Source organism: Pteropus alecto, unplaced genomic scaffold (assembly GCF_000325575.1).
Source record: "Pteropus alecto unplaced genomic scaffold, ASM32557v1 scaffold538, whole genome shotgun sequence".
NCBI lineage: Eukaryota > Metazoa > Chordata > Mammalia > Chiroptera > Pteropodidae > Pteropus > Pteropus alecto.
Window position 1 is genome coordinate 435,890 of NW_006440657.1, and position 12,997 is coordinate 448,886.

The following is a 12,997-nucleotide window of genomic DNA, read 5'->3' on the forward strand; positions in this document are numbered from 1 at the left end:
AATGAATGACAAGGCTGAGAATATGTGTCCCAAGTCTCAATTCTGATCAATGCTGAATGTCAGAATAAGGAAAGTAGGATTTACTTCGAGGATGGTGGGGTTACCATCCAGGACCTTCAGGCAGGAAAATGACAAGTTTAAAATAAAGAAGAGTGAAGTTTAATTAGATGTTAATGTGCAAAGTAAATTGAGAAGTGAGAAGGAGGTGCAGAAGGCAGATAGGCCAGAGAAGCGTTACCAATGTGAAGCAGTAAGGAACCAAACCTGTACACAAATGCTTACAGCAGCTCTTTTCATAATTACTCAAAACTGAGAAAAACCTAAATGTCCTTCAGTGGGTAAATAGACCAATAATCTAAAACATCCATGTAACAGAATACTGCTCAGCAAAAAGAAAAGAATGAACTACTGATACATGAAACAGCTTAAATGAATCTCCAGGGCATTATTATGAGTGAAAGAAGCCTGTCTCTAGATGTGACATATAGTAGATTTCATTTATATAACATTCTGAATAAGGCAAAACTGTAGGAATTTGGAATAGATCAGTGGTTGCCAGAGTTTGGGAAGATGTACGATATGACTACAAAGGGAGGTTTTTGTGAGTAATTGAACTGTATATCCTGATTGTGTGGTGGTTACACAAATCTATATACTTGTTAAACTTCATAGCACTGTACACCCCCCAAAAAAGGTCAATTTTGCTGTCTAATACTTTTGAAAAAAATACCAGAGTTGTCTCCCATTACATGTAACATCTAAAAGAATGGAAACATTTTGTGGTAATGATTACATCTTTATAATTCACTAGCTATATTTACATTAAAAACTCTCCCTCAGATAGTAGAAAATGTATCTCTCAGCTGTAGAATAACCTTTTTATGCTTAAATATAAATTATTAAACATTATAAACAGCCAAAACGCTTATTTTTTTCCAACCCTTCCTTCCCCGTGGTAGGTTCTGTTGTTGGCTGCCACATCCCACTGTGACCATCCTAGACAAGAGACCCCTCTCTACCTCCTTTCCCTGACTGTGCAGCTGGCTTCACTGGCCAGATTGCCGTTCCCTGCATCAACGCACCTCCAAGTACCAGTGGATTCTGGATTATAGGGATTATCAGCTTTCTCTTTTAACTAATATATTTTGTACAGCCATGATGTTCCCTCTGCTTTCTGATTACAACACTTACGCATCTTGACTGTTCTCTTTTTAATGGAACAAAGTGAATGATACCAGAATAACTCAAGTGTGCCAATGAATAAATGAACATTTCACCTACTAATAAGCCTCACACCAAATAGTGAGATATAGGGAACTCTCTCCTTTCTTATTGTTACATGAATATATGAGAGTTATTTTCCAACACGTTTCCTTGAGTTCCAAAATAAAGTTCACTCTGTGGAAAGCAGGCTTTTCTGTGGACTCATTTGATTAACGAGACACTGAATCCTACAGAGGACAGGAGGTCTGTCTGAAGCCTCCATCTGAAACCCAAGTGGAATCATCCATCACTCATCAATGAAAAGGACATCCAACACTTGATAACTTGAGTTCAGCCAGAAAGAGAAAAAGTAGTGAATTACTTTCGTAAAATTGCTAACAAGAGAAAAGTGGGTCTCTTAGCACCAATTAATTTGGGAGACAGTTTTTAAAGTCGCTGTTTCAGTAAGAGTTAAATTTCTTTTTCTAACACACCAATATGTTGTGAAAACCGTCATTTCATTTGTAGCCATTAGAAAACTTTTCCAAAGTCTTAAACATTGATGTAACGAATTTGTCCTTCATAATGTGTCAAATATTGCTTACGTGGCATCTTTCGTCAAAATATTTTTAAAGAATGCTGATTGTTTAAAACAGGAGTCCTTGACCCCGGGGTGGTGGACGAGTAACTGCTTCGTGGCCTGTTAAGAAGCCGGCAGCACAGCAGGAGGTGAGGGCAGCGGGCGATCAAAGCTTCTTCTGTTTTTGCAGCTGCTTCCCAGGGCTAGCATCACTGCCTCAGCTCCACCTCAGATCATCAGGCATTAGATTCTCATAGGAGCACCGGTTCCTGGTGCCAAAAAGGTTGGCGGCCGCTGGTTTAAAACATTAAACAAAGCAGAAATCTATTCAAAAAAACTATTTTTGAAAAGCCCACACCCTCACTCCTAGATTATTTTCCAGTCCTACCCCCATCTACCACCTCTGCCCATTTTAACGTTAAATAGGACTCCAGGGGAACTGGTTGACCATAGGGTCTTGGGGGAGGAGGGGGAGTGGTTGAATTGGAAGTGAGTGAGTGAAAGAGATGATTTCCCAAAGAAGGAGGAGAAATGATCCATCAACCCCAGGAGGCTGGTCCTCCCTGGTAGTCCGAGAAAGGCGAATAGAAATTGCAGGGAGAAGACACCAGTTTTATTGTCTCTGATTGGCAAATACGAAAAAAAGATTGACAGTATCAAGTGGAGAGAATGCAGAGGAGGCGGGCTGCAGAGTTAAATGGGAGGAGTAGCTGAGGACTCGAGCTCATTGATGACGCGCGAACCTCACGTGACCAGGAGTCGACGTGTGCAGAAGTCCTTATAGTCCGGGGCCTGTTTCCTTGTAGCAGCTCCCTATTGCTCAGAAGGAGGAAAGCGCCTTGGAATCCTTTCAGGTCGGTATAAGGTGGGCGCTGCCTTGAGGACCCTGGGGTCTAGGAGTCAGAGAGCAGAAACCAAGCGAGGCCGGCACTGCTTTCCCAACACTACGGTTCCGCCAAACTCCCATTTTTATGCAGAAAATTTGGGGCTGTTAGGTTGGGGGAGGGTGAAGAGGGAGAAGGGTAGCCAATTGAGGGTCGTGCGCGAGAGACTTGGAAGCAATTTGGAAATCAGCTGCGTCTCCCATTCCTTCCTTGCGGGGAACCGGTGCGGACCGAGGTGGGAGGGCGCAGTTGCCTTAAAAGGAGAGGATGAGGACGTGGGGAAACTTTAGACGAACAAGGCCTAGAACCGTGAAAGGGACCCGTGAATCAGGCACTGGCCTGCTCACCAAGCACTCCTGTTGGTCTCCAGGACTCTTGGACTCTTGGGCGCGACACAAATCGAGTGAAGAAAGAGAGAAAAATCTCGTGGATCCCTGCAGGTCAGTGTAAGGGTGCAATTGCCCCAGATCCCTTGGGGTGGGAGTGGGAGTGTGGATGACACCAAAGCACCTCCCTGGGTCGCTGCAGCCTCTCCCCATCCAGAAAAAGTGCTAGAGGCCTTTGCAGTCCCTGCGGCGGAAATGAGGTGGGGGCGGGGGAGGGGGAGCTGGAGAAGCTTGGAAGGGGGAGGGGAGGGGAGGCCAGAGACTGGACCAGCGGGTCTCAGGTGAGAGGCTGGAGGTTGGGATGGCTTGGGAAAGCCAGAAAGGGCGGGAGTGTTAGAGACCAGCGGAGAGGAAGGGGTTAATTGCTTCCGCGCAGCACGCATTTCTGGGCTAGGAGAGGCCTGTAGCAGGGCTTGCTGGGAAATGGTGGGCTGGAGCGGAAGGAGAGAAGACGGAGCTGGGACAAGAGGGGGAGGGAAGGGAGGTGGAAGAAAGGGTGGAGTCAGGGGAGTACAGAGCCTGAGAATCTAACCTCTATTTGGAAAACTTGGACTATTAGGGACCTGAATGAAAAAAGGCCAGTCTCTATGGGAACGCATACTGTGGATGCTGGTCTCTTTGCCTGGCATCTAGTCATTTTTTTTTTGTTTTCTAGGATTAATTTATTCAAAAGGGAAATAATAGAAAAATACTCAACATGCAAAAATCGTGTGAAGAAAATGAAGGAAAACTACAGAGCATGCCAAAGGCCGAGGAAGACCGCCCGTCAGAAGATGTACTACAGGAGGCAGAACGAAATCCTCAACCTTCGGAAGAAGGTGTGAGTCAGGAAGCAGAAGGAAACCTTAGAAGCGGGCTGATTCAACCTGGCCAGGGATTTAAAGAGGACACTCCTATTAGGCATTTGGACCCTGAAGAAATGCTAAGAGGAGTAGATGAGTTGGAAAGGCTTAGGGAAGAAATAAGAAGAGTAAGAAACAAGTTTGTGATGATGCATTGGAAGCAAAGACATTCACGCAGCCGTCCTTATCCTGTGTGCTTTAGGCCTTGAATTCTTTTTTCTTTTTTTTTTTTTTGTCTGATAGTAAAATCTGGCCCCTGCTTTCTGTCTGTTAGCATTTTCCAATGTATCTCTTACCTTTGCTTTACTTCTAATCACCTGGTGGAATTTTGTTTTAGGTAGTTTCCTTGTTACCAGCATCTCACTGGATTTTGTATTTTGACTCATTCTCCAGGTCTATTTTTCAGTTGGGAAGTTTTACACATATGCATGAAAATATGTTCGTTCCATATTGTAAAGTAAAACATAACAAGTTACGAAGCAGCATATTTAGTATCAGCTCACATAATGTAGGTTAAAATCCCAAATTGTGTGTGTGCGTGTGTGTGTATACATACATATATCAAAAACTGTGCTTATATTTCTGCGTGTGAGTTCTTTTTGCTTATATGTATTTTTTAATGAACACATGTCACAGAATTGAATTTTTTAAATAAGAGTCAAATAATTTGCAACCAGCTTTTAAGGGCAATGGGGGCACCTAAACTCTTGATGAAATAGCTATTAAGATGTAAACCTCAAATCACCTCTGGATCTCTAAGCCAGAGAAATAAAACTGGCAATGATTACAGATATACTTGTTTAAGACTTGATCTTTTCATGGGGAAACAAACATTCGCCTCACAAGGCTGATGTGGGCAAGAAAGGAGGTGACTCTGAGCTGTGCTTGGCTGGCCATTATTCCCACCTATGCACAGAGAACCTTAATCCACCACAGAACATCAGTTATTTGAGGGCGGGCCTGGCATGACTCAACCTGTGCTCAGAAACAAGTCCAATAGGCAGGGAGGTGGAGGCTTCCATGCTAGTCCTCTGCTGGTGAGCTCCACCCTGTCTCCTTCCTTGGGTCCCGCCATGCCCGTTGGGCACCACTGCCTCTTCTGGGTCCTGTGCTCTCTGCTAGCCCCACTGCTGCTGGGGCACTGGAGTCCTCAATGTCAAAACCCCAGTGAATTCCCCGGATTTCCCATGAAACCCACTGTTTTCTAAAGCCTCTTTCTTCCCTATAGTGACACTTAACACAGGTGGGGACTGTTCCAAGATTGCTTGGGCCACAATGTCTTGCAGAGTTTTAGCAAAATAGCCCCTTCTGATTTCAGTCCCAGGACTTCTCCAGGAGTCAGACGTGACGAGTCCAGTTTTGGAGTTGGACCAGGGTGTAAGTCTGAGTGAAAAACGCTGTAGTCAGAGTTGTTGCCCTAGGTCTAAAGACAGGTTTTGTCTTCTCATGTGAAATTATCTGTCCCTGAAGGCTCGTGAAGAGCCTGCCCTACTGGTTTAGAATACTCAAAATATGCATAAATTGCACAAAGCAATGCAAGAAACATCTAAGGAAACAGTCTCCTTCACCCCTACCCTATCCCCAGTTAAAATGTGAAAAAAAAAAAAAACTTCCAAAGGCACTAAGAATTTTAGAAATGCATTTGAAGTCTAATGGCTACTATGTAAATGTTACAAATTATATTTCCTCTACAGATCAAACAAAGGCTATCTTTTCCTCCTGATATCCCCACATACTTGTGTTTAACCAACAAACACATCGTGTTTTAATATTTGATAAATTTCGTCATTGATTATTACCAAGGAGCTAGTAGGTTTGTCCAAATTCTGCTATGGCTCAATAATCTTTCGCAAGACTTTTTATTTCTCTATATTGTGAGAAGCAATTCTAAAAAAGAAACTGCATGGAATGGATTGCACTCCAAATGTTTTATTAAAGTCTTGCATAATCGCCTGCATCAGAATGACCTGGGGAACATTTTTAAAATGATGGTTTTTGGGCCCCACCTAAGACTCCCTGACTAACGGTGGGCTGTAGAAGTAACAGTTCATAAGCTCCTCCAGGTGACTATGATACATGCTGAAGCATGTGGACAACTGGTGTATACAGTATGCTTTCCATTATCACAAATATGAACCAAAAAATAATTAGAAGAAAATATTGGTGAATGTTTATTGAAATTCAGGATTTATAGGCTTATAACAGCATTTATTTTTTAAGTATGAACTTTTAAAGGAAACAATTGATAGATTTATACACAAAATTTAAAACGATTCCCTTCAAAGACAAGATAAAAAGCCAAGAGAGGGACTGTAATGTAAGATGCTTTTTTCTGACTGTACACTATGTTTGGCCATGCATTCACTTCTTCCAATTTCAGTAAAACAAATTCAGGTTCTCTTCAAGATTATGGCAGCCTGATGGTTGCTGGTGGTGCTGGATTCCGGCTGGAGTGAGGTGAGGGTCCAGGGGCTCACTGTGGCAGTTTTACAGACAGGATGAATCCATCCCCCAGTGCTCTAAGGAGTAGCACTCAGGCAGGATGTGGAAGGGCTCACTCCAACCACATACCTTTCAGGTGATCTGACTTTGATTTCTCTACTCTAGGCTGCAGCAGGCACCAGATCCTTCTAGGCTGATGGTAGCACTGTTCTGGACATACTTACCTGGAGTGCGACAACTGTTCCCACTGCAGGTCATAACATTTTGCCTTTCCCTTATTTTCCTTTTCTCTTTTGGGGAACTTTTTTAAGGGACTAGATCAAGCCCCCCAAAATTCCTAACTGGAAATATTGGTTATGATAATATTTGGCCAAGCAGTTGTCTGAACTGAGTCTGACCAGGTAACATGGAGTTAAAGCAGAAGGGGCTGACCCTTCTCTCAGAGTTCGTTGAAGTAGTTCCCAAAACAATTGGGGTGGAAATGGGGGTAGATCTCAAAAAAGACCTCCCTTTCCCCTCTCTTACCTTGTTCATATTCCCAGAAGGGCCTTGGATGTGCCCCTGCCTGTTTTGGTGGTGTGGTGACTTTAGCTCTGTGTGTACCTGGTGCAGTGCTTCTGATGTCTGCATCAGCCCAGGCCCAGAGGCACAGGAGACCAAGGCAAAGGGAGCTTGCAAATGCACGTGGTCCTACAGCTCAGGAGAAAAGGGGTGTCACCTCCTGCGTAAGTACTCTTATGCACTCCGGGCCCAGCCACAACTTAGGGGCCAGGACAGTCAAACTGTGAATTGGTGTGGAGGTGCTTTTGAAGGCATTGATGATGGAGGAAGCTATGCCATTGTGGCCCTTGCTCTTTAGTTCTGTCATCTGAAGAATTGTTACTTTTTTCTGACATCCTAAAGAACTGTTGGGCAATAAGATGAAGATGAAATTCAAATTCTTGGGTTTAGGAAGGCAAGGTGGTTGGGTATATGACGTAAGATCCAGTTAAACTTGGTTCCAATCTGAGCTATTCCGTTTTCAGTATGCTACTTTGCATAAATCATTTATCTTCTTTCTTGGAGGAAATCTACTGTTTTGGAGACTAGGCCATTAGTGGAGTCCCTGAATATAAAACTCTTAGATAAAAGAGAAAATTTCCTCTCCTCTACCATCATTGCTGTTATTGTTGTAGTTGTCGTCGTCATCATCATCATCATCATCATCAAGGAATGGTATTGAATGAATACTCAGTGGATTTCTGTTGGGCCACATCTGTGAAGGTTTATAATAATCAGTGTTCAAGCCCTAGAAATTCATTATCTGAAAGGGTGAACCTAGTATAATGGTAAAACACTTGTATCCTTTGCTTATAAGAAGTGGGAGGCCAGATTGTTTCATTCGTGTATAAAACGAGTATAACCCTATAAAACCCACAAGACTGTTGTAGAAAGTAAATGCAGAGAATTATATGAAATTCCTGGCATATGATAGGCCTTAAGAGAATGTTAGATCTTTGATCATCATTATCATCAGTGTTGTCATTATCATCATCATCATCATCATCAATCATCATCATCAGGTGATATTGACACAATATTCAAATAAGAACTCAGAAAATTTGTGCTTCCTTGGCTCCACATCACCCTTGTAGAACAAAGTCTATGCTTATTCCTTTCATCCAATTCTCTCCCTTGCATAAAACAAGCAAATAGTACATAAACTAAATGGAATAACTGTCATTCATTTGGAATTATAAAAAAAATAATTGAATTCTATCTACATTTACATCATTTATGCACTCTGGTGCCATTTCTGTATTGGAAGATGAGAAAGAAAATTCCCTACATGTTTCCATTTTATTTTGTAACTTGCTGGAAAATTTGAAATTATGAGAAAAATCTTACTGTCATGAATTACAAAATATGATGTAGATATATATCATTGACATGGAAAGCTGTTCCTGACATACCGTTTTGTGAAAAAGCCAGGTGCAACACACACACACACACACACACACACGCACACACACGTAAAGGATAAATATCAAAATATTTGAAGTGAATATTTCTAGATGGTGTTTTCATGGAAAATTTATAACTTCATCTTAAACCTTATATATCCAGGTTTAACTTTTTCAATGAGCATGTGGAGTTTTTCTGATTAGAAAAAGTAAAGGTGAAAATAATATAATTCTGTTTCTCCTTTCTCTTAGCCAAGATAGGGGTTGTTGGCTTTTCCAGTTCCTTATTTGCTTTCTGTTCCATCTTACTTCTGAGAAGAATCTGGTATAAGTGTCAAACCTCTGTGGGTCCTGGCTGAGAAGTTCCCCTTCCCTATGCCACCTCCTCGTTACTCTCTTTTGTCAACTAAGTTTATACTGTATTTCTGTCTTTGGTCACATTTCATAACTACATATCCTCCCATAAAGCGATATTAAATATCCTCCCATAAAGCGATATTAATTTTTCAAAAATAAAATAGCAATAAGCATAACTTTCAAAGAACATTATGAAACTGATTCCTAATTCTGCTTAAAAAAATACACAGGTAAAGAAAAATACTGGAAGGATATACCCTCAGTCGCATTTGCTAGAGATTCACGAATAAACATTTCATTTATTTATTCATTCAACAAATATTTACTGGATGAAAACTATGTGTCAGGCTGTGCTAGCCAAAATCAATTCATCCATCCCAGACTTTTCTCCTGAGATTCTATTCAACTGCCTGCTGATATCGATCACTTGGACTAAGACAAATGTTATCCAACCATACGGGCATAATCCTGCATGGAAACATACTCATTGCTTTTAGCTAGTTTATCCTTAATCCTGGAGGTTCACCACAGACATAGGTGTTCACACATGTATGCATTCACACATTTACATCTATATTTCTATATCTATATATCTCTATCTATCTATATATCTATTTCTATCTATATCTATTTATCTATTGAAAACCATATAGGTGCCCTCTTCAGATTGCTGGCAGCCCTCTATATGGACATGCTTCTTATCCTGCTCAGACTCTGAAATCCTTCTCTAGTCTGCCATACATTGTCTCCAGGTGGGCACTCTCTTCGACCAAAGAGAACCGCAATACCCCTCACCTGGCTATATCCTACCTGGGAAGCCCTCCTCACAATTTTTAGGCACTAACTCTCTACAATGAGCCACTCTCCCTAGATGAATGCCTTTCTCATCCTGCTCAGGCTGACACAGCTCACTTCTCTCCTTTGGGGAAGACACCTATCTTGCTCTTCCTCATCTAATGGTGTTAGGACTGAACTGTTTGGGAAGGGAAGGGAAAAGAAGGGATGAGAAGAAGGAACACAACTTTTTAATTTTGTTTTTATAACTGAACTATGTGAATATATTACCAAGCTAAAAATATAAAATATGTTGTGTTTATGTAAATCCAAAGGTAAATAGAGTTTGTGTTGCAAAATTGCTCAGAAAACAGTACTTGATCATAAACAGATCACCACCTTCATACCCGGTTGAGGATATCCTGTCAATAACTCCATTAAAATGATGTTAAGTTTGCCTCTGACTACATGTAAGCAGAGTAAGTAGAAAAAGAGTTAATAAAATCTCTGTTCTCAACTTTGTGTGCTCAGAAAGAAGGTATATTTGTGAGCCAATCAGCAAATAGCTTCTTCTGAGCCTCCAAGATTTCTGGAGATGCACACTTTAAACATTAACAGAAGTCACTAAAGCAGAATGAGAGTGAGCACCTGCCTGCTACTAACTGCCTGAGAAGATAACCTCTACCCACGCCCTGCCCCCATACACACACATACAGGGGGACAGGCCATCCTTTGTTAAAGATCACAGGAGGGATGGAGGACCTGTGTGCTGCGCATCAATGACATAGATGGGAGAGACCACTTCTAGTTTGCATGGTCTCAAGTGTTGTGTGATCAGAGCTGGGCCACATGGAATGAACAGTACAAGGTTCTAGAAGGAAGAGGAGCCAAAAGAGGCAAGGGGGAAAAATGGAACTCTAACTCACAGTGCTCAGACTTTCGACCTTCACTGGGTCTTCCTTACTTTGACTTGGGTGAGGGTGTTTCTGCTTTGTTTGAAGACCTATTAACAACTTACCTGAAGGTATCTTGCAAGGGAGAACAATTATCTTCATTCTCTCTCTATTGCCCCACAGACACAATCATTTTCTCTAAATCTATAACTAGAATAAAATTCCAGCATGCCAGGGTGGTGGGGGAAGGGAGGTAGGAGGACCCTGCAATTAGAAAAATCAAATAGCCCACACACCAGATGAATTACAAACTTTTAAAGATATATATTGTTATATTAGGAAATAAAATATTACCTATTTCAGTTTCATTTTGGGGTGAGGTTGTCCCAATTCAATAGGTACCAATGACTTCCTAATTCCAAAGTGTAGAACAAGGTGATGAAAACAAGTATTGCAAAGGACTTGGATGAGTACTGACTTGGTTCCTCTTCCAGCCTACAAAAGACATTTGAGAGGCCAAGAAGATTGTTTGAGATTGGAAGAGGATTTCTAATGAGAACTGTTGACATTTCATGAATATTTCTACCACAGAGAAGGAGTAGGGGTTCTTTGTCACCTTAAGCTTAAGGCAAAAAAAAACTTCAATGAAACTAATCAGAGCCCCTGGAACTTTGTAGCACAGTAGATATCTAACTCATTTCTGAGAAATCTTAAAGGCAAGAGACTGACTAGCCAGTTGATTTGAAATCAGAGTGAAGAAAGTTTGGAGAGAGACTAGACTTCTTGAATTTGGGAGTTAAATTGAGCAAAGGATGTGTGAGTGGTTCCTGTAAACATAACATGGGCCATGCAGAAGATAGAACATGTCTAAGATCTAGGTCATGATGATCTTCTGGAGAATCTAGGAAACCTCATCAGAAATAACCTAGAGGTATACTATTGGAAGCTTAAAGGATAAAGGAGTCAAAAATGACTAGACCAGGGATATGTATTTGCCCATTTCAACAGACAGCAGGTGAGAGCTCATGAACAATGGGTGATTCATTACAGAACCCACAAAGGAACCATACAAGGGAAGAAGTCCACCTCAAATACCCTTTGTTTTTATATGTCTAAAAATAAAAAGCTAAAGTGAGAGGCAACAAGTGTTTATTTGAGATCTAAAAGAATGGTTATTCAGTAAGCACTGATTCAGGCAGAAACTCAAATAATGTTCCAATTAGGAGGTGAAAGCAATGGGTATTTATGAGAAAGGAAAGGGCAATAACATCAATAGAAGGAAGGAATTCTATGGGTGTCAATAAGGTAAGGGAAGAATTTCTATAGGTGCAAATAAGCTAATATAATGATGCTAATTCTGAAGAATGTCTATAGTTTTCAGTTGATAATAGAATGTCTGCTTTCCTGTTAGCTTTGCAAACAGTTGTTTGGAATAAAATGCTGTTTTAGACCCAGTCCAAAGGTTATTTTTCCCTGTTTAAACATTCCAAAGGTTTGAGGAGCAAGACATGCAAGGCAGTTCTTCTGGGATGGCGGCTCTGACTCCATTTAGAAGTGGCTCCATTTATATTATTTTTCACAATTTCCAGTCTGGAAAATGCCAATATTAGATGGCTATAACAGTACCTGTTATATAAGACATTATTATTATTATTATTATTATTATTATTATTACATTATTAATTTTTTACTTCCTCTCTGCCCTTGTTGAATGGAAACTCTTGTTACTAGAACTGATGGGGATTTTTTACTTTACAAGAGCAAGAAGGAAAGTCATGGGCTATACCCTAGATTTTACCTAAGGGACAGGAGAAAAACTAATACCAAAGGGCAGGTCTACATGGTTAGCAGAAAGAAAAAATTGTTTTATTATTGCACTAATCAAGTTATGCTTTATGTATAACTTTTGGGAGGACTGCCAAACTGTTTTCCAAGGTTACTACATGGTTATACATTCCTACCAGCAATGTATGAAGGTTACAATGCTTTACATCCTTGCCAACACTTTTTTAAAAAGTCTTGCTAGTGATTGTGAGTGCCTAAAAGGCACATCCTCAATGGTTCTGCTCTTGTCTAACCTTTCTGCAGAAATTGGTCCTCCTGACGGATTTACTCCAGGACCAGACTCTACCAATTCACTTGGAAATGTTTGACCTAATGGTCAGAAACCACTCACATTTTATTGTTTTCCACACATGTCCTTTGACTTGTGCGAGCATGTCCCGCAGCTTTCTGACAGGGTAGGTAGATAGGTAGATATGAGCCGGAGGGAAAAGGACAATGAGGGATTAAGGAAGCCCCAAGACCGGTTTAGCAGTAAAACGCACATAACAGGACATTGTAGTTAAATACAAGATATCTGGTGGCTTCAGGCGACTCTCTAGTTTTCCCACGGTCAACAAGATTAACTAGGTCTACAAGATTAACTCAAAAAGATAACTAGCGCCTTCTGGCACCTCCCTCGTTCTCCCATAGTCAGTTAACCATAGATGGCAACTATATACGACTTTACGCTGGGGGCGCTCAACAGGTATGGGCAAAATTAGTTTACTGAACATACGCCTACCCTCAAAATCCCCATGGCGCAGGCGTATGGCTTCCCACCTATGGGCAGAAAGTACGCATGCCCCAGCTTGGAGTAGGTGGGTCTAAGGAAGGAGCAGGGAATTCGCACTGCTCGAGGTGGGTGGGAT

The 12,997-nt window shown here is 41.2% G+C and overlaps 1 protein-coding gene across 1 annotated transcript; it reads left to right on the forward strand.

Annotated features, from left to right (window-relative positions):
• Window positions 1–2,480: 2,480 nt before the first annotated feature.
• TCEAL8 (transcription elongation factor A like 8) lies at window positions 2,481–4,688 on the forward strand. Its single transcript, XM_006917897.3, has 3 exons — window positions 2,481–2,637; window positions 3,038–3,107; window positions 3,709–4,688. Exon 3 carries the CDS (start codon window positions 3,751–3,753, stop codon window positions 4,102–4,104), a length of 354 nt encoding a protein of 117 aa, XP_006917959.1. The 5' UTR covers window positions 2,481–2,637; window positions 3,038–3,107; window positions 3,709–3,750; the 3' UTR covers window positions 4,105–4,688.
• The last annotated feature ends 8,309 nt before the right edge of the window (window positions 4,689–12,997 follow it).